The 21,026-nt window shown below is 48.1% G+C and overlaps 1 protein-coding gene across 4 annotated transcripts in view; it reads right to left on the minus strand.

Moving 5' to 3' along the window:
* Nucleotides 1-63: 63 nt before the first annotated feature.
* The window catches only part of JPH1 (junctophilin 1), a 72,979-nt gene continuing 52,016 nt past the window's right edge, over nucleotides 64-21,026 (minus strand). Inside the window, exons 3-6 of one of the 4 annotated variants that reach the window (XM_039841899.1) lie at nucleotides 15,610-15,728; nucleotides 9,003-9,649; nucleotides 2,520-2,615; nucleotides 64-2,061 (exon numbers count right to left, since the gene is read on the minus strand). In XM_039841899.1, coding sequence (XP_039697833.1) covers nucleotides 2,535-2,615; nucleotides 9,003-9,649; nucleotides 15,610-15,728 — 847 coding nt within the window. In that variant the 3' untranslated portion in view covers nucleotides 64-2,061; nucleotides 2,520-2,534. Of the gene's footprint in view, nucleotides 2,374-2,519; nucleotides 2,616-9,002; nucleotides 9,650-15,609; nucleotides 15,729-21,026 lie in introns of all 4 variants that reach the window. The other 3 variants (XM_039841895.1, XM_039841897.1, XM_039841896.1) reach the window with 3 other exon arrangements.

Consider the following 21,026-nt stretch of genomic DNA (forward strand, 5'->3'; position numbering starts at 1 on the left):
AAATGTCCACGTTCACTTAAGACAGTAATTTACTCATAGAGGAGACACACCTGCGCCTTTTTAAATAACCAACTTTTTTTTTTTTTATTAGAGCAGATACAGTTGTGAAAACTGTACATTATCCATTTTGGTTTCAAGGGTTATAAATAAAGGAACTCGCGGGTATGGAGTTCTTTTTCACAGCAAGAAACTTTAAACAAAGTCATGTTGTATTAAGTGCGTTGGCAGACTCCGTGTGCTGTCCAAAATGCAGAGTGCAGTATAACAACCCATTAGAAAGAGCCTTTCATGTAAAATACAGCTGTGCACATTTTAGAAAAATACCAACAATTTGAGCTTTGTTTTAAAAAAGCTTATAAATCATACATATATTTATAAATGGAACCAACATGCTCACTGTATAAACATATCCTTTAGTTATGTTACCCATTATTTCAAAGCATTACACATTTTAAATAAACACTTAATACGATTAAATATTTTATTTTATTTTTTTAAAAAAATCAGCTTTCCCAGCGTAAAGAGCTATGGGGTCAGGAAGGAGAAGTGAGAGACTGACAAAGGAACTTAAACGTTTCTTGGGTAAAAACGTACTTCCTAAATTTAAAAGTCAAAGCAAAATGTAAAAAATAAATAAATATACAAGTTGTAATTTTCATTTGCTCTCTCTCCGCTTTCTTCTTTATTCCGTATTGGTCACACCCAGGATTCTGAACATATTGTACTTCTGCAAAAAACACTACCGGGTTACTACCCTGCAGGTGACAAGCATTCAGTCCACACCTGTGCTAACGTGTGAAATGTCTCTTCTGCATTGAAAAGGTAGCAAATAAGGCAGAAAGAATCCGATTAAACCATGCAGATCGTGAAAATATTTAGGAATAGCTCCCTCTCCACAATGTCATGTTTCATAGAGATTTAACAGAAACTTTTCCTCCCCTGATTTCTTTTGACATAACCACTTTTATAAAGACCATATAGTTTCTTGAAGTAAGCATGCTTCTGAGTAATAAAGGATAAATTATAAAACAGCAAAAAAAAAAAAAAATCAGATTGTGTCAGAATGACAAAGGACTGCAAAAGACAAATATTTAAACAAAAACGTCTAAGCCTTTAAAGTGTGAAATAAAATTACAAAAGGACTTGGAAAAACACGAAAAGGCATAAAACTGAGAAGCAGTGATTTCACGAAGCCCTACCTGAATACATTCAACAAAAATTTTGAGTTGGAAGAAAAGAGAAAGAGCATTTATTAATAGCATCTTGCTTAACTTTCATGGGAATTAACGCAGCCACTGACAAGATTTTATTTGGTTGTAAAGTACGTCAGCGAGGAAACCGAATCCTTTGGACACCGATTACCGCAATCCAAGCGATGTTCGACTCTACCCCTCAGAATTCTGTTGTCTTTCAGCTTTTAAAACTTAGCACCTCCTAAGTGCACAAAGAATTCATCTCGGTAATATTAAAAATATTTAAAATCAAATTTCTTAGCAAGGGATAATGCCTTCAAATTGCTAAATGTGGAAGATAAGTAGCGTTTTCTAAAGGGTTCAGGAAGACTGAATGACATGAAAAAAGATGTTATCAAAATCAACACGTTTTCTCTCGAGTGGTGGTGTTTCTTTTTCCTTGAGATGCAACACGTCGCGTTTTCGCCCGGCCGGGACCGCGCGTCGTAGGTGACTATGCATCGTTATTTTGCTAAACAGCAAATGTGAAGGTAGCTGTGCACAAGCCAGCGTCCCTCCCAGCACGTTCTGGGAGGCGTGAAAGCAGCAGGTCCTGGCATAAGACTGGTGAGTGATGCTGCTACCTACTTCTTCAAACAAGGCAGGAGTGAAGGCTGGAAACACGGCCGCGGCAGCGCGCTCCTCGGCCGTCGTGGCTTCCCCAGCTCCCTACCGAAAACGTCAGATGGTAAAATAGTAAGGCAGCTGTTGACTTCCATCAAAAAAAAAAAAAAAAAACGCCAGCAGGTCTACATACATTTCCAGTTTAGTCACACTCCGCTAGGACAGATGGCGCAGCCAATGCCAAGAACTTCTCCGGATGGGGCTGCTTCAGCAGATTTTAAAAAAGAACGGTTATTAAGGTTTGCTCTCCGACACCGCTGCTCGCTTCAGCTCCCAGAGGACCCCAAAGCCACAAAGCACTCCCAGGGGGAACCGAACAGGTCCTCTGGCTGAATTTTCCAAGTTTCCTCTCTCTGGCGATCCCATCCCAATTCCAAGCCTCCTTCCCCGTGTCTGAGTCTGACTGGGCCGTGTCATTTTAAGGGCTGATGCCACGACTGCGGAGAACTGTGGGCCAGCGCCACCGCTAGCTGTCATGACTTCACTGAAGGGTCAAAACAGTTACATCACTTAGTAACTATGTTGAATCACATTCAGGCGCAGCCAAAATTAATGTGAAGGACCAGTTGTAGTTGTGAGAAAAAAAAAAAACACATGAATTTGAATACGGGAAGAGAATGTTATATTTCGTGATGATTGTTTAGAAATTGAGGCTATTCTTACCTTTCCTAATTCCAATCAAGTTAGAAAGTGAACGAAAAGGATGGCCAGCCCGATATTCAACAGCATGACCAGGACAATCATGACCGAATTAGGGCCCTGGAAATGAAACAGAACAGAAGCAGCATGATGTTTCTGTGTCGGTCTCAGCATGTAGATGAGCTCACAAAGCCCATTACCAAACCGAACAAGCCAGAAACAAAACCCAACACAGTCGTGGGTAAATAAGGCACAGATAACGACAGCAGTCAACCCCAAAATAGCGATGCCGTTTTTAGATGGAGCCACCTCTGAACTTTCACTTAAAAACGAATCCAGTCTCGGTGAAATCTAAAAAAACAACTTAAAAAATAATCAGCTTCATTCACCTCAAAACATCGGGGTGAGACACAGTTCTCGGTCCCGGGGTTAGGAACTGAGGGGAATCAGATATGCAGTTTTTGGTAAGACGTGATCCAGACGAGGAAGAATGATTTCCTCATAAAGGCAGAATGTGGGAGTAAAATCTGTAGGAGAGGGAGGCCTCCCAGGAAACATTTAGGAAAAACTCGAAACGAGGTTCTCTGACTCTTGCTTTTCCTGGTCGTCGTTTTGGACACGACCCGTTCCTCCAGGTGAAAACTGCAAGCGGGAGGCTGAACGCTTGCACGAATTATTTTATGGGTCTGATTTTCTGTTTCTCCGCTCGTAACCACATTTCAGAAATCCAGTTACATTTAATCACAGTGTCCTATTTTGATAAATATTACTGTAATATATACCATAGCCCAAGGTGCCCAAACTCATTTAAAAAAAAACAAAGCAGCCTTATAAGACCCATCTTTTCAGATCTGTCCAAGCCTGGCTATCTTTATGACAAAGCTACTATCTTGGTATTATTAAAACAGTTGTCTAGTTCTTAAATAGCATTACAAGTGATCTAGTGCTGGCCTCATGATGTTACTGGGGAGGTAGTTTTGTTCTTAAAGATGAGGAAACAGTTGTACTATGTTTGAATATCCAGTGCGACTACATCGAAATCGCGTTAACAGTTCTCGAATGCTGTACTGCTGCTGTTTTCGGGGGGCCGGGGCTGCGTGAGGGAGACTGGAAGGGCCGCTGCTCCCGTGCTCATTTCCTGGGGTCTGCGGCTCGGGTCACGTGTCCTTCAAGGAGGCCACAACCTCCCTGGTAGAGGTCAGAGTGCATGTGCCGTTTTTTCTCCATCCTGACACACTTTATTGTCATTTCTTATTAACTGCCACCGTACCCCCTAGATGGAGTTCATGGTGGCAGGGGCCCTGGCCTGTTCACCCATACATGGTTGGGGGGCTGCCCAGTTCCTTCAGGCGACCAGTGTTTAATGGAAACCTGCTACCTTCTGGCGCTTCTCCAGGTGCCCTGGATGTAGCGGCCGAACAGGCCAGTCTACTGCATGAAATGAAGAACAGGGTGACCAGTAAGACCAAGGCTGGGGAAAGGAGGAAATAAAAATGGGTGCCCTTGACATCAGGACTGTTAGAAAGAAGAAAACTCTAGCTCCTAAACCCCAAGTCAATGGAATTAAAAAAAACACAAACACTTAATGCAGGTCTCTGTGTGCCCGGCAGCAGGCTAAGATTCCTGTGCGGGTTATTTTTGCAAGTGATCATTAGCTCCATTTTACGGAGCTCTGAGAGGGTGTGCTGCCCCAGGTTACGTGGCCAGTCTGAACAAATGCGAACTAGAATTAGCCTTCGGGCTGCCCACTTCCAAGCTCCATGTTCTTTTCTCTACCTCCCTATTAAAGCCACAGGCCTTAGTTTAGAAATAATTTCCATCAACTTCTCTTAAGTGGCATTTTCATCTGCATCCTATGATTCCATTGTATTATAAAAAGATCAAATTTTGGTAACAACCAGTGGTTCTTTCAAAATAGCTGTGTTCTAAATGAATCGCGAGCACGAACCCAGGCGGCTTCTCGGTTATGGCTAACGCAGAACACAGACACCACGCAGGGAAGCCTTATTACGCAGAAAATGCATCGTTACTCAGCGTGGAGATTAAGGAAATCTGAGACGACTTTAAACTTCGATTAGATTTTGCTCCTTTCTATGTTAAGAATTTTGGGAGGCGGATTTCATTCAAAAACTCCCAAAGACAGAGCCGTCAAGGGGAGGAGGAAATGTAGACAGCATCGCGGGGCCAGACCGCGTGGAGCTGAGTCTCACAGTGACCGGGGGCTGGGAGCATCTCACAGAAAGGGCCTTCAGGGAAGCCAGCCTCGAAGCTCAAGGTGTGCCTGCGCCTTTAATTCCTACCTCATAAATCCTTGTGAGGTTCCGTGAGTTTATCTGGCCTTTTCGAATTGGTTGGCATTTTGAGTTTGACTACGTTTTTTCCTACTGAACACACGTTTCATATATTTATCGTGCACATATGCTAGTACGCACACCCGTTTACCCTACCAGTTCAGCTCCACTTATAAAGCTGTCTTCAGAGACGATGGCGAAGCAGCAATAAAAGGTTCAAACAGCAACCGGGTGAAAAATAAATTCTGGGACACTGTTTAACAGGCAGAGACCAAGATGTGACCTCTGTGTTCTTCAGATGCCTTGGTTGGGTACAGGGCGAAAAGCTTTCAGGTGAAGTTTCATAAATATGACTGGTGGCCAGTTGTAGCTTAAAATAGCAAAATGAAAAAAAAAAATCGGTCTTGCTTTTCAAGACTGACGGGGACAGGTGCATGAAAGACGCTGTAGCAGGGCGAAGGGCAGGTCTCGACCGGCAGTCGGGCAGTCAGGAGGTCGAGTGGAGGAAGTCACGACATGGAAAGCGGTTGTGACTCAAGCAATCGATCTTTGTTTTAAGAGATTATCCGCTAAGTTAAAATTGTAAAGAAGTTTCTGCTAACTATGTAGTTTATGTTGGATTGGAAACTTCTCCACAAAAAAAAGAATAAAAAGAACAAAGCTTCATTCAGTATTAAGAGCAAAATTTAATGATATGTATTTACTGTTTTTATTGTGCTATGTGTGTGGTTCAAACAGGATCTGACAGGAATGCCTTAAGTTTTATGATTTAAAAGAAATAACAGGTAAATCTCAACATAAACTTGGAAGCTGATTAGAGTAATGGCTAAGAAAAAAGTGCAGGCAGTTTGCAGTCCTAATTAGAACACCCCTCACCAGTATATCTGATAAGGCTCTAAAGATGCCACTACTGGCTTCTACCGGAGTCAGTGTGTTGCAAAATCCTCCAAAAATCACGGTGTCACAGAACATGCTTTCCTGGGATGTGAGTCCACATGCAACCCCCGCCCACAGGAGTCGCCCGGATTCGAGGAGGGCTGCACACTAATCCCTGCCATAGCCCCTTCTCTGCCTGCGCCTGTTCAAGGGCGTTAGCCTGTGTCCCAGAAGATACTCTGCCTTTCTAGGGGATCAATAGCCAGGGTGATGCTGAGGATGGGTTAGAGTCCACTGAGATACAGCAGGGACTCGAATGCCGTTTTGTTCAACATGGTTTTGTTATAAAATGGATAAGTCGACTCCGGCTGGGACCACTGTCTGTGTTTTCCCACTCTCCCATGTCTGTGGGTGTTTTCTGGCTAAACTGGTTTCCTCCTCCATCCCAGAGATATGCACATGAGGTGCACTGGCGTGTCTCCATTGTCCCTGTCTGCGGGAGGCTGTGAGTGGCCCTGCGACGGAAGGGCGTCTGTCCAGGTGGGTCCCGCCTGGTACCCTGAGCTGCGGGACTGGCTCTGGACACCATGACCTTGAACTGAACTAAGTGGGGTGGAAAAGAGTGACCTCACTTGTGTTTAATCACCTTTCTTAAATATGTGTGCAGCTCGCATTTATTTCAGTGTTCGCTATTAGAAGTGTTTCGGGTCCTCATTTAAAAGTTTGGTGATGTTTTCGTGAACAGAAATACGCAGGAGGAACTTAACGCTCGTTTCTGTCAATTAGCCTGTGGTCTACTTTGTTTCGTTACGCTTTGTCTCCCCTGAAGTCAGTTTTCAAGAACCTACTGATGACATTATGTGACGATGTGCTATATCTATAAACTAGGCTTCGACTGGTACAGTGTTGGAAAACTTAATAACTATTGATGTTTTTTGAGTATTTACTATGTGCTAGGCACCAGGTTAAGAACTTTATAAATGTTACCTCATTTAATCTTAACAACTCTGATACAGGTACAGAAGAAACCAAGTCACAGAGCAGTTAGGAAACCTGTTCCAGGTGGCCACACAGCTAAGATCTGATCCTAGGAAATCTGGCGCCACAGTTCACACCCTCGGCCACTAGCCTTTACTGTAATTCACTGCTTCACTGAAATTCCAGGTCCAGGTCTAGCGAGCCATGCTACAAACGGCCATTCTGACTCAGCCTGGACCCTGATGCAGTCTAGTTTCCTCTCAAATATCTGCTTTAGTGTGAATGTTTCCGTGAATTTTCAGGGCACTTACAAACCTCTAACCTCAGGACTCCTTTGTTTTAAAGGCCATTCAGTGACTACTTTCGTGATGATGTTATAGCTTTTTTGCGAAGAAGGCGGTTTTCTGCTATTATTGGGAGGTGAACTTTTAGAGTCTTCCCAAGAAGGTGCCAAGTCGGTCTTGACTTCCAGATCCCATCTCCCAGAGGTGAGAGCTGCTCGGCCTCCTCCCGCCTTGGGGTGTGGAAGGGAATCCCAGAGACCCACCCGCGGAGCTGGAGGATGCGTGGCTAACTCCGGGAATCGGAATCGCACGATTCTGCACATAAGTAGAACAGATGCTTTTTCTAAATGAGGAGACTGTGAAGTTTATAGAAAGGCTCTCGCAGACAAGAGCTAGGGAACTCGCCTACGGTGCAGGACGCTGGGGCACAGGCTTCCCTTTGGGCAGTTCTAGAAGTCACCTGAACCCCACTTCTGGGAACCCGAAGGCGTAAACTATAGGGCACTGCACTGTTTAAATGTCCACCTATAACTCAGGCAATGCTAATATACATGGGAGGCTTTATTAACCTGCGACTATAAATGCTGAAAGCCAAATCAGAAGTGAATGATTTATTACATTTAATGAATTCAACAGTGATATTATTATTATATTAGAGGTATAATAACAAGATACTGAAATATCAATGTTAAAATTAGAAAAAAAAAAGAATGCTTACTGAATAGTCAGAGTTTGTTTTGAAAACCATCTATCCCCATGGAGGTTGATGCTCAGAAAGTTAATCCAGTTAATCTGATTGATATTTAGATAATTAAAAAGAATTTGAAAAAGGGTGGGAACCAGTATTTACAGATATTAGCAAAACAAACCTAAGTTAATTAAATGATGCATTTCAATTGCTTAACTCTGAGTAAGTTGAACAAAGAAACTAATGGGTGTGTTATACCCTTGTTGGACGAGATATCAGTCCACACCTTGATGCGGACACGTCTGAAATTACTAGTAAACGTTAGGCTGGCGGTCGCTTCTTCCCTAAACTACGATTAACAGGCAGCACGTCTGTTGCAAAGGCAGATGAACACGTCAGTCAATTATTTATCAGAAAATACTTAGATTCAGATTTCATAAATTCTACTGAATTTCATAGAATACTAATTCCATATATCGCCATCAAATCTCACTGGGACGAGGAGGATACAGATAATAACTGGATGCTTTCGGGTTGAATAAGAAAACTGAAATTTCAGGAGCACTGACGGGCCGCGGGGATCGAAGACCAAAGTCATTTTCTTAAACAGCTGAAAATGTTCAGTTCTCGTGTGGGAAAGAAATTATCCAGGCTTTGCAGCTAGAACGTTTTAAGTAAAACCTAAACTAAGTATTTATGAGACTAATTCGCAATAGCTGGACAGTTTGGCGGGGACAAGGCGGGGCTGAGAACTTAGCCAACGGCGGTGAGCCCCATTCTCAGCGCTCGGAGTGGCCGGGCGGGGGCTCCTGCGTGGCCATCAGCGTTAGCTATCGCTCTGGACGGCATGTCCGTGTCCGTCCAGTGTGATGGGACTCCGGGAGGACTTAGGTCACGAGGGTGGTGCCCCCACGATGCGATGAGCACCCTTACAAGGAGGGACACGGTGAGAGGGTGGCCTGTGGCCTATGGCCTATGAGCAGGAAGTGGGTCCTCACCAAGCCTCCTGGTGCCTTGTTTGAGCCCCCACCCCCGCCTGCAGACCTGAGAGGAGAAACGTCTGTTGCTGCAGCCGGAACTAGGCCGCGGGGAAGCCTGTGCACACGGGACGCCGGTCCTGTCCTAACGCCCCTGAATCTAAGGTGGGTGGGGGCGCGGCTCAGTGACCATGGAGCGATTTCTGCGCAAAGAGCTCTTTCCTGTCTCCAGCTACAAATGCGCTTAGATCCGCTCTAAACGGCCTGTGTGTGTGTCGGGACTTCTGCAAGCCCAGCCGACATCAAGGTGCAAGTCACCCCACCCCCGGCTCCCCCCGCTGCCACCTGCAAGAACCAGGGAGGGGAAGGGGAGGGACGGGACGGGACGGGACAGCCCGTTCCGCATGACTTACTGAATTGGCTTCTTTATCCGACGGTGGGCACGAATCGTTGCTTGCTTGGTTCTTTGGTATAGCGAGTTCAGACTTCTTAGCTTTTGGCTCAGCTTTGCTTTCTTTGGCAACTGGTTTTGTCACAGATTTAGGGGGGCTCCATTTGTTGGGTGACGGCTTGTGCGCCAGTGCTGAGGAAGGGTGGCTGGACCCTCCGTCTTCCTCCCCGTCTTCCGGAGGGTGCTTGGGGGCGTTCAGTTTCACGTAGTAGCCGTGGTACTGAGAATGCAGCTCCCCGTTGCTGGGGTTGGGGACGTGGTGGCGGCCACTGTACTTGGACGAGGGTGCGGCGGCTCCCACCTCCTTCGAGGGAGCCTTCGCCATCAAGGGTTTGTTGACGACGGCTGCCACCTGCTCGTCAGCCACACTCCGTTTGTCTCGGTTGAGTCTGGCCCCCGAGCTGGGGTTCTGCTTCCGCGTGGGCTTTGGGGAGGGCGGGGGAGAGTGGCTTTGTTTGAGACTTGCCTCGGGAGACCTTGGGGGTGTCGTGCCTTTGCGATAAAAATGAGGAGATTCCTTTGGGGTAGGTGGCTTCTCCGGTACCTTTTCTTCTGGATTTTCTTTAGCGTCTATACCTTCCTGAGATCTCTGCTTGATGTAATCTGGGCCTGGGGAAAAATGACAAGCGGAAAGGAAGGGGATAGGAATGAGGCGTGCGGGCTCATGCCTCACGGTGAGCATACACGGCAGGTCCTCGAGTGATGCTCACTGGACATCGCTGAGTGACAGCGTTGATGAGATGCCCCAGGAACTCGTGTTTATGGACATCAGCCAGTGGTAAAACTGGTCTCGTTATACATCATTTAAGTTAAAGTCACAGAACCTAGCGACGATGTTAAGGGAGGACTTAACAAAAATCTACAGTCAGCTTCGGCTTTTCTCTTTTAAATATATTTACGAGGCTTTGAGTAAGTGAAAGCACATTCCACTCCTCAGGGAAAAAGAATATTGCTGAAAAGTGTTTATGTTAACACATACCATTCTTTATACTGTTTTGGTGGCCATAAAGGTTAAACAGTTGGGACTTCCCTAATGACAGCACTGCTCCTGCTGCTGTGAACACTGAGGGGAGATTCGCAGTGCCGGGGTGGGGGTGGGGGCGGGGCTGCTGACCACCACAGCTAATCAGCATATTCAAATTACGCGGCATACCTGAAACACGACTGATATCACTAAGACCAACTGGTATGTCTAATACTCTATGAAAGCATTTACATATACTTAATATTTGATAAATTACTTACACTGTCAGAGGAGAATCTGCAGCTACCGTGTGTTTCATGATCCTCCATCAAGGACTCACTGAAACCTCCTGGTTAGGGCCGTGTCTGTGGCTGACGTTGCGCTTTACAAAGTGACTGGCCCGCATGCATTTGCTCCCGCACTTCCCACAGGCATCGAAGGCCAGACGGGACAGCTCTCTGTGGCTCTCCAGTCTCGGGACTCTTATTTTTCTGAGTACTTTAGGATTGTTTATAATAATCACATTATTTCGTGGGGAGACCTTGGGGGGAGTGAGGAAGAAACAGTGCAGCACAAGCTGGTGACGGCCGCAGGGCCAGGGGTCCGGGAGGGGCATAGCTAGGGCGCCCAGGGACAGCACCTCCTTCCAGGCACGCCACCTCTCAGCGCAGGTCATGGACATCCTCTGGCCTCCTCCCCCATCAGCCACGTTTCATGTCAACAGGTAAGGTCAAGGTCGCCCACTGCAGCTGGCGCTCTCTGCACATGGGCAAGCGCTGACAGTGTGACCTCTCACATTTACGAGGGAGAACCACCCCCCCCACCGGGACCTGAGCTCTTGGTGACGCCACAGCATGGCACCTGCACACTTTCCTTCCTGCCCGCTCCCACGAGGGGCTGAAAAGCAATTATCCTTAATTGTTAAAAATACACACTGCCCACTTTAATTGCTCTCTTCATGATGGCCTGAGCAATAACTTCTTGTTAGGGGGCTGCTATTTCTTAGACGGAGTATTTTCCGAAATTCAGAGCCTCACTCCCATCTTAGGAAGCTGGCTAGGGGTGGAAGCAGCGCCATGGAGAGTCCCCGAAAACAAATGTCGACCAGGGCAGCTGCTTTGTAGCAGCATCAGAAGTTACTAAATAGAAATTAGGTAGTTTCTACGGAGACCACCCATCAGCAAAGGAGAACCAGAGCGAAAGAGTCTACAAAGATGGCGGAGCGGGCTGGAGAAGCACCATGCCACCGGCCTGCAGGACCTCGCGGTCCCATGGGGGACCACACTCCAGTTCTGCGAACACACAGAATCCGGTCTGCGCGCCGCAGGACCTCGCGGTCCCATAGGAGACCACTCCAATTCTGTGAACACACAGAATCCGGTCTGCACGCTGCAGGACCTCGCGGTCCCATAGGAGACCACTCCAATTCTGTGAACACACAGAATCCGGTCTGCACGCTGCAGGACCTCGCGGTCCCATAGGAGACCACTCCAATTCTGGTCTGCGCGCTGGGACACCTGTTCCTGTCTCCGCACGGGGCTGGCACGCAATACACAGTCGTGGAGCCGAATGAATAAGTGGTAAGAACCAATAAACTCATAAACTGTTAATTTCCTATCAACAATTAGGAAGATTATTCTAATTCCCATTCTTCTATGAAAAACTTTGGAATTTTGGCTTTTGGAAAGTGAGTGGAGAAGTCATCTAGCCTAGGATGCTTCTCTTGTTTTAACCAAAACCATTAGATCTTAACAAGAGGCAGACAGTTATGGAATGAAAATGATTTCTAGAGACTTCTAATTCATCCCAGAAACGTGAGCTCAGTTCACAGGCCAGCGCTGTGCGAAAGACTTCACCTTTCACCTTCAATCATCAGGTTAGTGTGAGGCCACATACACGCTATTACGGACTAAACAAACGTGTGTGCCACACGCTCACGGAATGAAGGTTTAACGTGCTGGTATTTTCGGGAGCCGCCTCTGGGAGGTAAGTAGGTAGATCACGGGGGTGGGACACTTGGGATGGAACCTGTGTCATTATGATGAGTTCCCTGTCTCCTCTTGAATGCAGATGAGAAAGGCCACATGAGGACATGGGGGGAAGGCGGTTTACACCTGACGCTGGACACTCGGAGCAGGTACTCCCCCCGCTTCCGGTTCCCTTTTACCTGCCTACCTAGATCTATTTCCCCCGTGGGGAGAGGGCAGGCCACCACCTTCCTACACGCCCCCCTCACCCCAGGCTCGTCCTGTCATTCCTCCAATTGATAAATATGAAAATTTTACACTCTAGTTAATATCACCGAATATTAAAAACAGTATTTCGATAAAAAGGACATTGAAGCAGTGGGACAAACTACCATACGATCATATTCCCACCACGTCCCCCTCCCCCTACGTGCTCAGCGACTACCCCACATCCTCTTACCAGCTCCATTCCACCAGCACTTGGAGAGCCACCCTCGGGCAGACTCACAGCGCCACCAAGGCTCACAGAAGACTGACGTATAACACCGGAGGCCGATTCTATTTAACAACCACCGATGTCCCCAGCGCCTGGTCTCCTTGCTGGTAGACCCCCCACCGGAAGCTCAACCAAAACGAGAAGGTTACTGGTGCCCACGGCATCTGGGCAAGGGCGTGAGATGAACCCAATCTCTGATGCGCCATGAGGCTCACCGAGCCCGATGCAGCCATTTCCTCAGGGACGGTCTTTCCAATGAAGCCACACGCGCCGCTGCCCGCAAAGTCCTTGCAGACGCGACGCAACGCACCGGTCTAACGTCTCGGCCACGGCTCCTCTCTCCTCTGGTTCGTGTTTGGATGGGCACTGCCAACTGCTGCCTCTCTGACTTTTTTCTATACTACTTTGGGTGACCACTTCTTTCTTTAAACATGCTCAAGCAGGTGACAAGGAAATCTTGCAGTCCTGGAACCCAGGCTGTCACAGTCACTTTATAAACCGCTGGGCAGTACCGGGGGCTCAAGTTAAAATTAAACTCTGAGGGCTCCCTGAGTGCTCAGCGGGTGACTGCCTGTGCCACGCCCACGGCAGTTCCTGCGTGTGCACGCGGTACTCTATACGCAAATTCACACCCGTCAGTGTGTATGCTTTTTACTTAACCCTTTACTCAAAGCCACCCTACAAGGTTATTTTTTCCTGAAAGCGTAAGATTTACCAACTCTTGAAAACAGGTAACTTACCTCGAAAGTGATTAAAAGATGTCTGCTGTAAGCTATAAAACACATCTTTTCCCCGCAAAGTTAAAATAACTTCTCTGCACACCACATGCACCCCCAACAATGAAAACGCATAGCTGAGATGTCAATTAAATGAGCGGCCTGACTTAGAAAAAGTATGGGAAAGCCCTTTTAGAAATGTCTGAGGCCATAAGAAAGAACGAGATCTTACCATCGCGACAACGTGGATGGACGGGGAAGGTGTTAGGCTAAGTGAAAAAGTCAGACGAGCAGCCTATGGCCTCACTGATAGTGGAAGCTAAGGAACCAAATCAAGACAGACAGACACCCATATAAGAGGACAAACTGCTGACTGCCCGGTGGGGTGGGGGAGTTGGATGAAAAAGGTAAAGAAGTACAGATTGGAAGTTACAAAATAGTCCTGGGGTTGGAAAGCACAGCATTGGGAACATAGGCATTAACTGTATTAACTATATATGGGGCTGATGGCGCCAGGCTGAATGGGGATCACTCTGTAAATTGTATAAACATCTAACCACTATGCTGTACGCCTGAAACTAATAAAATTTGGATGTCAACTAATTGAAAAATAAAAGCGCAGTGACAAATTGAAAAGCCTGGTTTGATCACCCCGTAAATGCAGAGGGGGGACTGTGAGTTATGGTCCCTTGAAAAGGTCAATAATAATCAGCAGAGACAACACTTTCCAGGCCATTCCTTGGGGAAGGGTGGCCGTGGGTCAGCGGCCCCCCCAGCCCCCTCAGCTCTTGTCTCACACAGACCTGTTGTCCTCTGGTGCTGGGATGTATCCATTACTCACCTACGACTTGCTTCTCTGAAGCCGTTTTCACTAAGAAAGGGTGGAATTACACTTTCCCACAATACTTTTTCCCTCAGATGCTTTTACACCATAAAAGGCTTTTAAAGCCATTTAGTAGCCTGGAGAAACTGAGATGACCTCTATCGTCCACCTCTCGGTAACACCTAATAGAAATCTGTAGAGTCCCCATTCCCCAACACAATTAACAGCAATCTAGAAGTTACCAAACGCAGACAATAGTAAGTTTGTTTGCTTTCGAAGTGGCTCAAGCCCAGTGAGACGGTGGTCTCTCGACAATGGCCACAAAGGGGACGACAGTCTCACCTGGTGACTGAGCCCGGTCCCCCGCTCACACCCTACCACAGGGGTTCACCAAGGTACTGAGGTACCAGGAAAGGAGTTTGTGTCGCACCAGAAAATACTTCATTCCCACTGGTGGTCACCATAAAAACCGGAACGTTTCCCTGTCCTGACATATTACACAAATGGTGACAATCTCACCCAGAGGGTTAAAACAAATGCACGCGAAAGAAAACGCCCATCGTCCCTGGCTGCCTCCCTTGTGCCATTACAGAAGTCACTGTGCCAACCCCCTCGCCCGGCCAGCGGGGCCTCGCCCCAGCCCGTCTCAGGACGCGGTCCTGTCGTCCGCACACACATCACCGCGGCCCTTCCTTCTCCGCCGACCTTCGTGACAGCCGGCGTCCCAGCGTTTGCACGGACCCTGCCATTCTGCTCGCGCTGACTTACCTGGGTCCCTGAGTCACAGCAACGTCCTGGGGGGTCCAGCATTCTATCACCTTCGCTGGAACCGAACGCATATTGAACACAGGCGTTGTGCAGGGCGCTGGTTACCCAGCTCGACGGAAACCAGTGTGGAAACATTCTTTACCAAGAAGTGTAAATTTTGACATTGAGAAATTGGGAACATTTTGGGCCTCTTCACCTAGAAATCTATTGACCTCTCAATCACCAGAAAGATGCTGTTTATAAAACAGTGGGAAAACACATAAAAATGGCTATGACCGTTTCATTAACAGCAGCCTATTCCAGAGAGGGATGCAGACCGTCTACTAGGAAACCACCAGCGAGAAACTTAAATATTTAAAGCTACCGCGCACGTTTGTTTATTGCTATTTTATAACACGGGAGAGGCAGACAGTCAGGGCTGGTTTTCGTCTCGTGAGGGTGTCGCTTTCACTGCGTGCATGGCCTGCACCGTCATCTCCTCCTGTGCAGACTAACCATACCGCTCTGCCCCGCACCTCATTCCTTTGGACTTTAGATCTAGTATGTTTAAAAGAAGTCAGTCTACTCGGCTCTTCTCTGACTTGCTATTGTTAGAGGTACCTCCGAGCCGGGGGTAGCTGTTACGGCGTCTGCCGCGGTCACCACACCCTGGTCAGCTCGGTTCGCAGCTGGGTGGGGGGGCGGGGGCAGGACGGGAGGGACTGCGGCTAAGCCGAGCCCCCAGCACCAACACTGTTTTCTAGTATTTCCAGCTTTCGGTCACATGACAAGGAACCCGAAGGGGAACCGGCCGCAGCGCGCTCACCTGCTCCACCGCGGGCAGCGACGACCTTACCTGGCTGGTAGAAGTCGGGCGACAGCTCCCGGGCCACCGCTCTCGCGATGTCACTCTCCTGGCGGGCGGCCAGCGCGGCCTGGTCCGCGGCGTCCGCCTTGGCTCTCGCGTGGGCGGTCCTGTGGGGGGCGCAGAGGGCCGGTCAGCAGGGCCACGGACAGACACGGGCGTGCAAACGAGACGCTCCCCATGACCCAGGCCGGCGCCTCCATGCTGTCCTATCACATGGAGCCACTGCTGTCACATTTCATGGAGGCACCGTGCACGAAGCTGCCAACAAGCGGCTTCAGGCCTTTTTTCAGGGGACATGAGGGATGAGCCTGTGCAGCCTGAGAAACCCCGGTTTTCAAAGCTCACTGCATCACATCTCTCCTCGGCTGTGGCCGGCCTGCCTCCCCACAGCCGTGGAGAGAAGCCGGGCGTCTAAGCTACCAGTGTTTGTGGCTCTGATGCCTAAGGAGGAAGCTGGTTGAGAAGGACGCACCAGTGGCCCGCAGGTAAATTCGCTCTCCGGGCGGGAGTAGAACCGATCCGTAGTGCTGGCTGATGTAAGACCCATGAAGCTGGTTCTGGGAGGCCAGCATGATGCTGGGGTGGGGGTTGGTGGGTGTGTGTGGGAGTGTGTGTGTGTGTGTGTGGTGCAGGACCTCGGGGCCTGCTGTGGGAGTGCCCTCGGCAGGGTCCAAGGAGTCCCCTTAGCTGCTCTTTAAGCATGCTTCTTGTGTGAAACAGAAACAGGCGGCCTTGGAGAGGAGCACATGGCCCTCACTGAGTGTCCTGGCCTCTCCCGGGCCCGTGGGCGGTTCACACTCACGGAGACCTCCTACGCTTCTAGTGGGCGAGGGAGGAGGCAGTAGGGAGGGAAACGGGACTTCTTATGGCAACGACAGGGAACTGACATCTGCCTGCCCGAGAGAGGGGGTTTGGAGGGTGCGACCGAGAACTCTGAGCCACCACTTCCGACCCTGTCCAGTTAGCAGTCAGATGAGGATCAAGAGCTCCTATTTCTTCTATCTCTGTCAGCTTTCCATTCTCTCCCCTCAGCACTGGGCGGGGCTACAGAAAACTACTAGGAAAAAGTCGTCAGGCCGAAAAGAGGTGCTCGGACTTCTTTCAGGAGAGAAGCTGGTCAACGGCACTGCCCTAGCTGGCGCTAGGACAGAGAACACAGATGGCAGCTGAGGAGGCCAGGAGACAGTTCCCGGGACTAGACCACGGGAAGAAGAAGTGGGAGCCTGAGGCCTGACCTGAGACTGTGGGGCCCACTGGTGGGGGGCCCCATTCTCCGATCACGTTCTCCACCTATCCCCCTCGTCCTCACAGGCCATTTCACACCTCCTTAGGACCCGGCCGAGCCTGGAGCCCCACGAAGACTGGGATTTTAAAGCTTCCTTTGCCCAGTGCCGAGCAGATAGCATTTGTTGAGGGCTCACTTGACAAATGAAGGAATAAAGGGGGCTTCGTTAGAAATAGCTGAGCGGTTACTTTAAAACGAACAGAGTGACAAAACTGTAGGGGAAGTGAAAAGGTCAGCAGGTGCCGAGGGTTCAGGGAAAGCGGGTGCGGGGTGACCAGGCGGATCACAGGACAGTTAGGGCGGTGAAACTATTCTGTGTGGTACCATAATGGGGGGTACGTGACATGATGCATTTGTCGAAGCCCAGGGAACTGTGCGAGGAGTGACCCCTAATGTAAACCACAGACTTTGGTTAGTACTAATGTATCAATGTCGGGTCATCAATTGTACCGAATGTGCCCACAATGCAAGATGTCAGTAATGGGGGAGGCCGGTGTGAGCCGGGGGAGGTGCTGTACGGGAATTCTCGGCACTCTCGGCTCAATTTTTCTGGAAACTTAAAACCGCTCTAAAAAATAAAGTCTTTTAAAAAGAAGTGGACCAACGTTTGAGCATTGAAATGGTTGTTTCTGAGTCCTGGAGGATGTTTGAGATTCTCTCTGTCCAAAGGGTATCGTGAAATGGAGACACGATCGTGAGGGTAGGAACATGTCCCTAAGCCGGCCTCGTGGCCCCACAGGCTACAGAGCAGGCGAGACTCGGCCCCCGGTGGGGCCTGAGGATCGCGGTGCCCTCTGCTGTGTTCCTTCGGTTTCCCAGAAACTCAGCTCCTTTTTCCCAGAATCATTTTTCGTTTTATCTGCTATTCTTAGCTAGAGCCTAATTACGTCTACACATCATAATTAATGGAGCCATCGGAGTGCAGCTAGGCTGCCTTACCATGAAATCCAGCCCTTCCAGGATAAATTTACAAACTTCAAGTACAAACAACTTATTCTGATACAATCACAACCACCACCACACAGTCAAGTAAAACGGCAGTATGATTTTCACCACTTTTTATCATGGGCTAAACTAGAGAACAAACAAATAGAGCTTAATCTCTCGGCAAATGCATTTGGGAAGCACCGCAGCGAAGTGGCGAAGCCTTAACCCTTTACTGTTTTACTTGCGCTTTGCTGTAAGACCAAACAGGGAGCGGGGACCTTTCTATCGAGTGCCCGTCCCTGGGTCAACGCTCCCACACAGCTGACGAGACGAGTCAAAACCACGTTCCCACCTGAGACCAGAGGTCTGCTTGGGAGCTCTCGGCAGCCCTGGACCCGATCACCAGGAGGAGGAAAGGACAGGGACCCACTCTGAGTTCCCGTCATCGCTAGCTTTGTCTGGCCCGGCCACCACGATGTCCAGGTTTTGCCCCGGGGAAAATCCAGGCTTGAGCCTGGCTCATGTTAGTGAGTTCACGGGTTCAAACCCCAGTCTCAGTTAGAGCGACACACTACCCCTTAATCGGCCGGCTGGTTATGAGAGCCCTTGAACATGGGTTGGGGTTGGGGTCGGGGGTTCAGGCTGGGCAGTCGGGAACCACTCACAGCGGCTGCGCTCTGCGTTAGCCGGTCACGTGGAAAACGCACGCACACAAAACGAGCCTGCGTGCCCTAGAACCTCCGGTCACGCAGATGAGGGCCGACATCGCCAGTTTCCAGACACCATCGTCACATTCACTCTCTCGCATCGGATGCAGTTAAGAAGTAACTGAACAGCACCTTCGCTCAGGCATCAGCCGCTGACTTTCTGGCAGGGTCATATTTTTATAAAGTTTTAACTTATACAGAGTTCCTATGTACGAGTGGAGAGACCCAGATATCTGGGCAGCTGGCTAAGCTCACCTGGCAGCTAAGCGACTCCCACCGGGATGTGAGCCCTGCAAAGGTCACTCGTAAACAGCCAAAAGTCACTCACTGCGGAACTTATGAATGTTAGGCATCACCTGTACTTAAGAGCTTCATTACAGCTTTTTCCCTCAATCATTATTTGATGAGTATTTGAGGTTTTTTTTTTCTTTTAATGATTGAAAAAGTGTTTCATGAACTCTCAAGTCACGTTACTTAGAATAGTCTGGCTTCCCCAATCTCTCTTAAACATAATACTTTTACCAAAAAAAAAAAAAAAAAAAAGGGCATAGAAACAATACACTGAACACACCCAGCTAAGGTAACATGTGGGTCCCTTACATGGCTGCCCCAACTTCTAACTCTCAATCTTTTATGCATCTATTCACTGATAGAGCTGATTAAGTTTTTAATCTAGAACATACAATTCTGCTAACGATAAAACTGTACACGCTGTTTACAAATTTTGCTATTTCTACTTTTTCTATATTTTTTTCCCAACAACAAATGGCTCAAAACATGCTTCGATGGCAGAGGCTATAGTATTTGGTTCAGGGGATAGACATGTGATTTGCTTTGATGTCCAAATATTGAAAGAAAATCGTTAGCGAAATTTAAAAATAAGAGCAATTGTACTTCAGACCCAAATCTCCGTGGGTGGCAATGCCGCTCTCACAGGTGCTGAGGCCAAAACCCTCAGTCGTCCTGAAGTCCCCTCCTCCCTCTCACACGTCCGCGATCAGCAAACCCTGTCGGCACTACCTTCAAAACATATCCCCAATCCAACCATTTCTTGTCTTGTCACTGCTCCTGCCCTGGTCACATTGCTGTCATCTGTCACCAGGGTTACTGCAGAGCCGATGCGACCTCCCTGCTTCTGTCCTAGCTGCCGTCCCTCCCATTTCTCGTCCGGTTCTCTTGAAGACGCCTGCCAATAACCAAAATTCTTTCTGGGGCTTGGCATCATGGTAAGAAAATAAAAAAAAAAATATATATATATATAACCTGTTATCCTTCCTGTTGGACTGTGACATTATTCATTTATGAGAGAAAACCAGTTATCTTATGCATGTGCTTGTAGCCCTTTGTAAGAAGAAATCAGCCTGTGAAGCAAGAAACACTCTTGATATGGACAAGACGTAAGTGGCTCCACAGAGCTCAGCTAAAAAGCAGAGGCCAGAGTCCTAAGTCACCGCCCCTGGAAGAAGCTGGTTTTCCAGTGCGGATTCGGTTCTTTGATAAGCCCGACCCAGCAAGGCACTCCTCTGGCGGAGGGACGCGGGGGCCCTTGCGTGTCCGTCCCGACGGCTGACTTGCCACTTTTATACATCTGTTCGCTGACGTGGCCGATTAAGATTTCAACCTAGAAAGGACAGTGATTCTTGCTCGTGAGATCGAGAGTTACGCCATGTTACTTTATCATAGGAATGTCCTCGTAGAATCATAATTCATATCGCGCCCTCAGCTTTTCAACAAGGGCAGACAGGAGGAACCGAGATTCACGTGAGCAATGCTCCCATACTTTTGGTAAAATACTGCCCATTGTGTGTCACTGTCATGTTTATAAAGATCTAGGTGACATGCCTCTGAAAGTTTAGTTGCTGGAAAAGTCTGGTCTCTGGTGGTAAACTGATGTGCTTCCCTGTATCGTATTATGAGAACTACATAATTGTTACTTCTCTTTTCCTTAGAGCTGCTGGGAAACTGGGGGCCAGTCTATCCTTGCTTGACGTGAATGGTTATCTCCCCCCAACTATATGGCTTTAACGTGCCCCAGTGTCGGGAATGCCATTGCACGTGTGACTCATCGTAAGGCCCTTGCAAATCCTTTTTGGAAACTGGCAAGGTAGTGACCCAAAATTACTGGCTCGATAAGCTCTTGCTACAGTGTGCTCTGAACTCTAGCCCCTCACAGTCTGTTAATGCTCAGGGACATATGTAATAACTTGGGGACAGTTGAACCTACTAGTCAACTTCCTGTGTAGGATTTCCTCCTATAGCCAGAACATTTTCAAGCTTGGAAACTAAGTCCTTGTTCTTAGGTACTTTACAGACTTTATTCCCAACGTTCAATCAAACTTAATAAGCTTAAGGGCTGTATTCTCTGATAGGCCAGGTCAAAAACACGTTTCTAATCCTGTTAAAATATGCCAAATAATTGTCTCTTTTCTACTTTTTTCTGACTTTTAAAAATTTATCGAAAATTTACTTTCCTGAGTAATTTATGC

Source organism: Pteropus medius, unplaced genomic scaffold, assembly GCF_902729225.1.
Source record: "Pteropus medius unplaced genomic scaffold, Ma_sr-lr_union100, whole genome shotgun sequence".
Taxonomy (NCBI): domain Eukaryota; kingdom Metazoa; phylum Chordata; class Mammalia; order Chiroptera; family Pteropodidae; genus Pteropus; species Pteropus medius.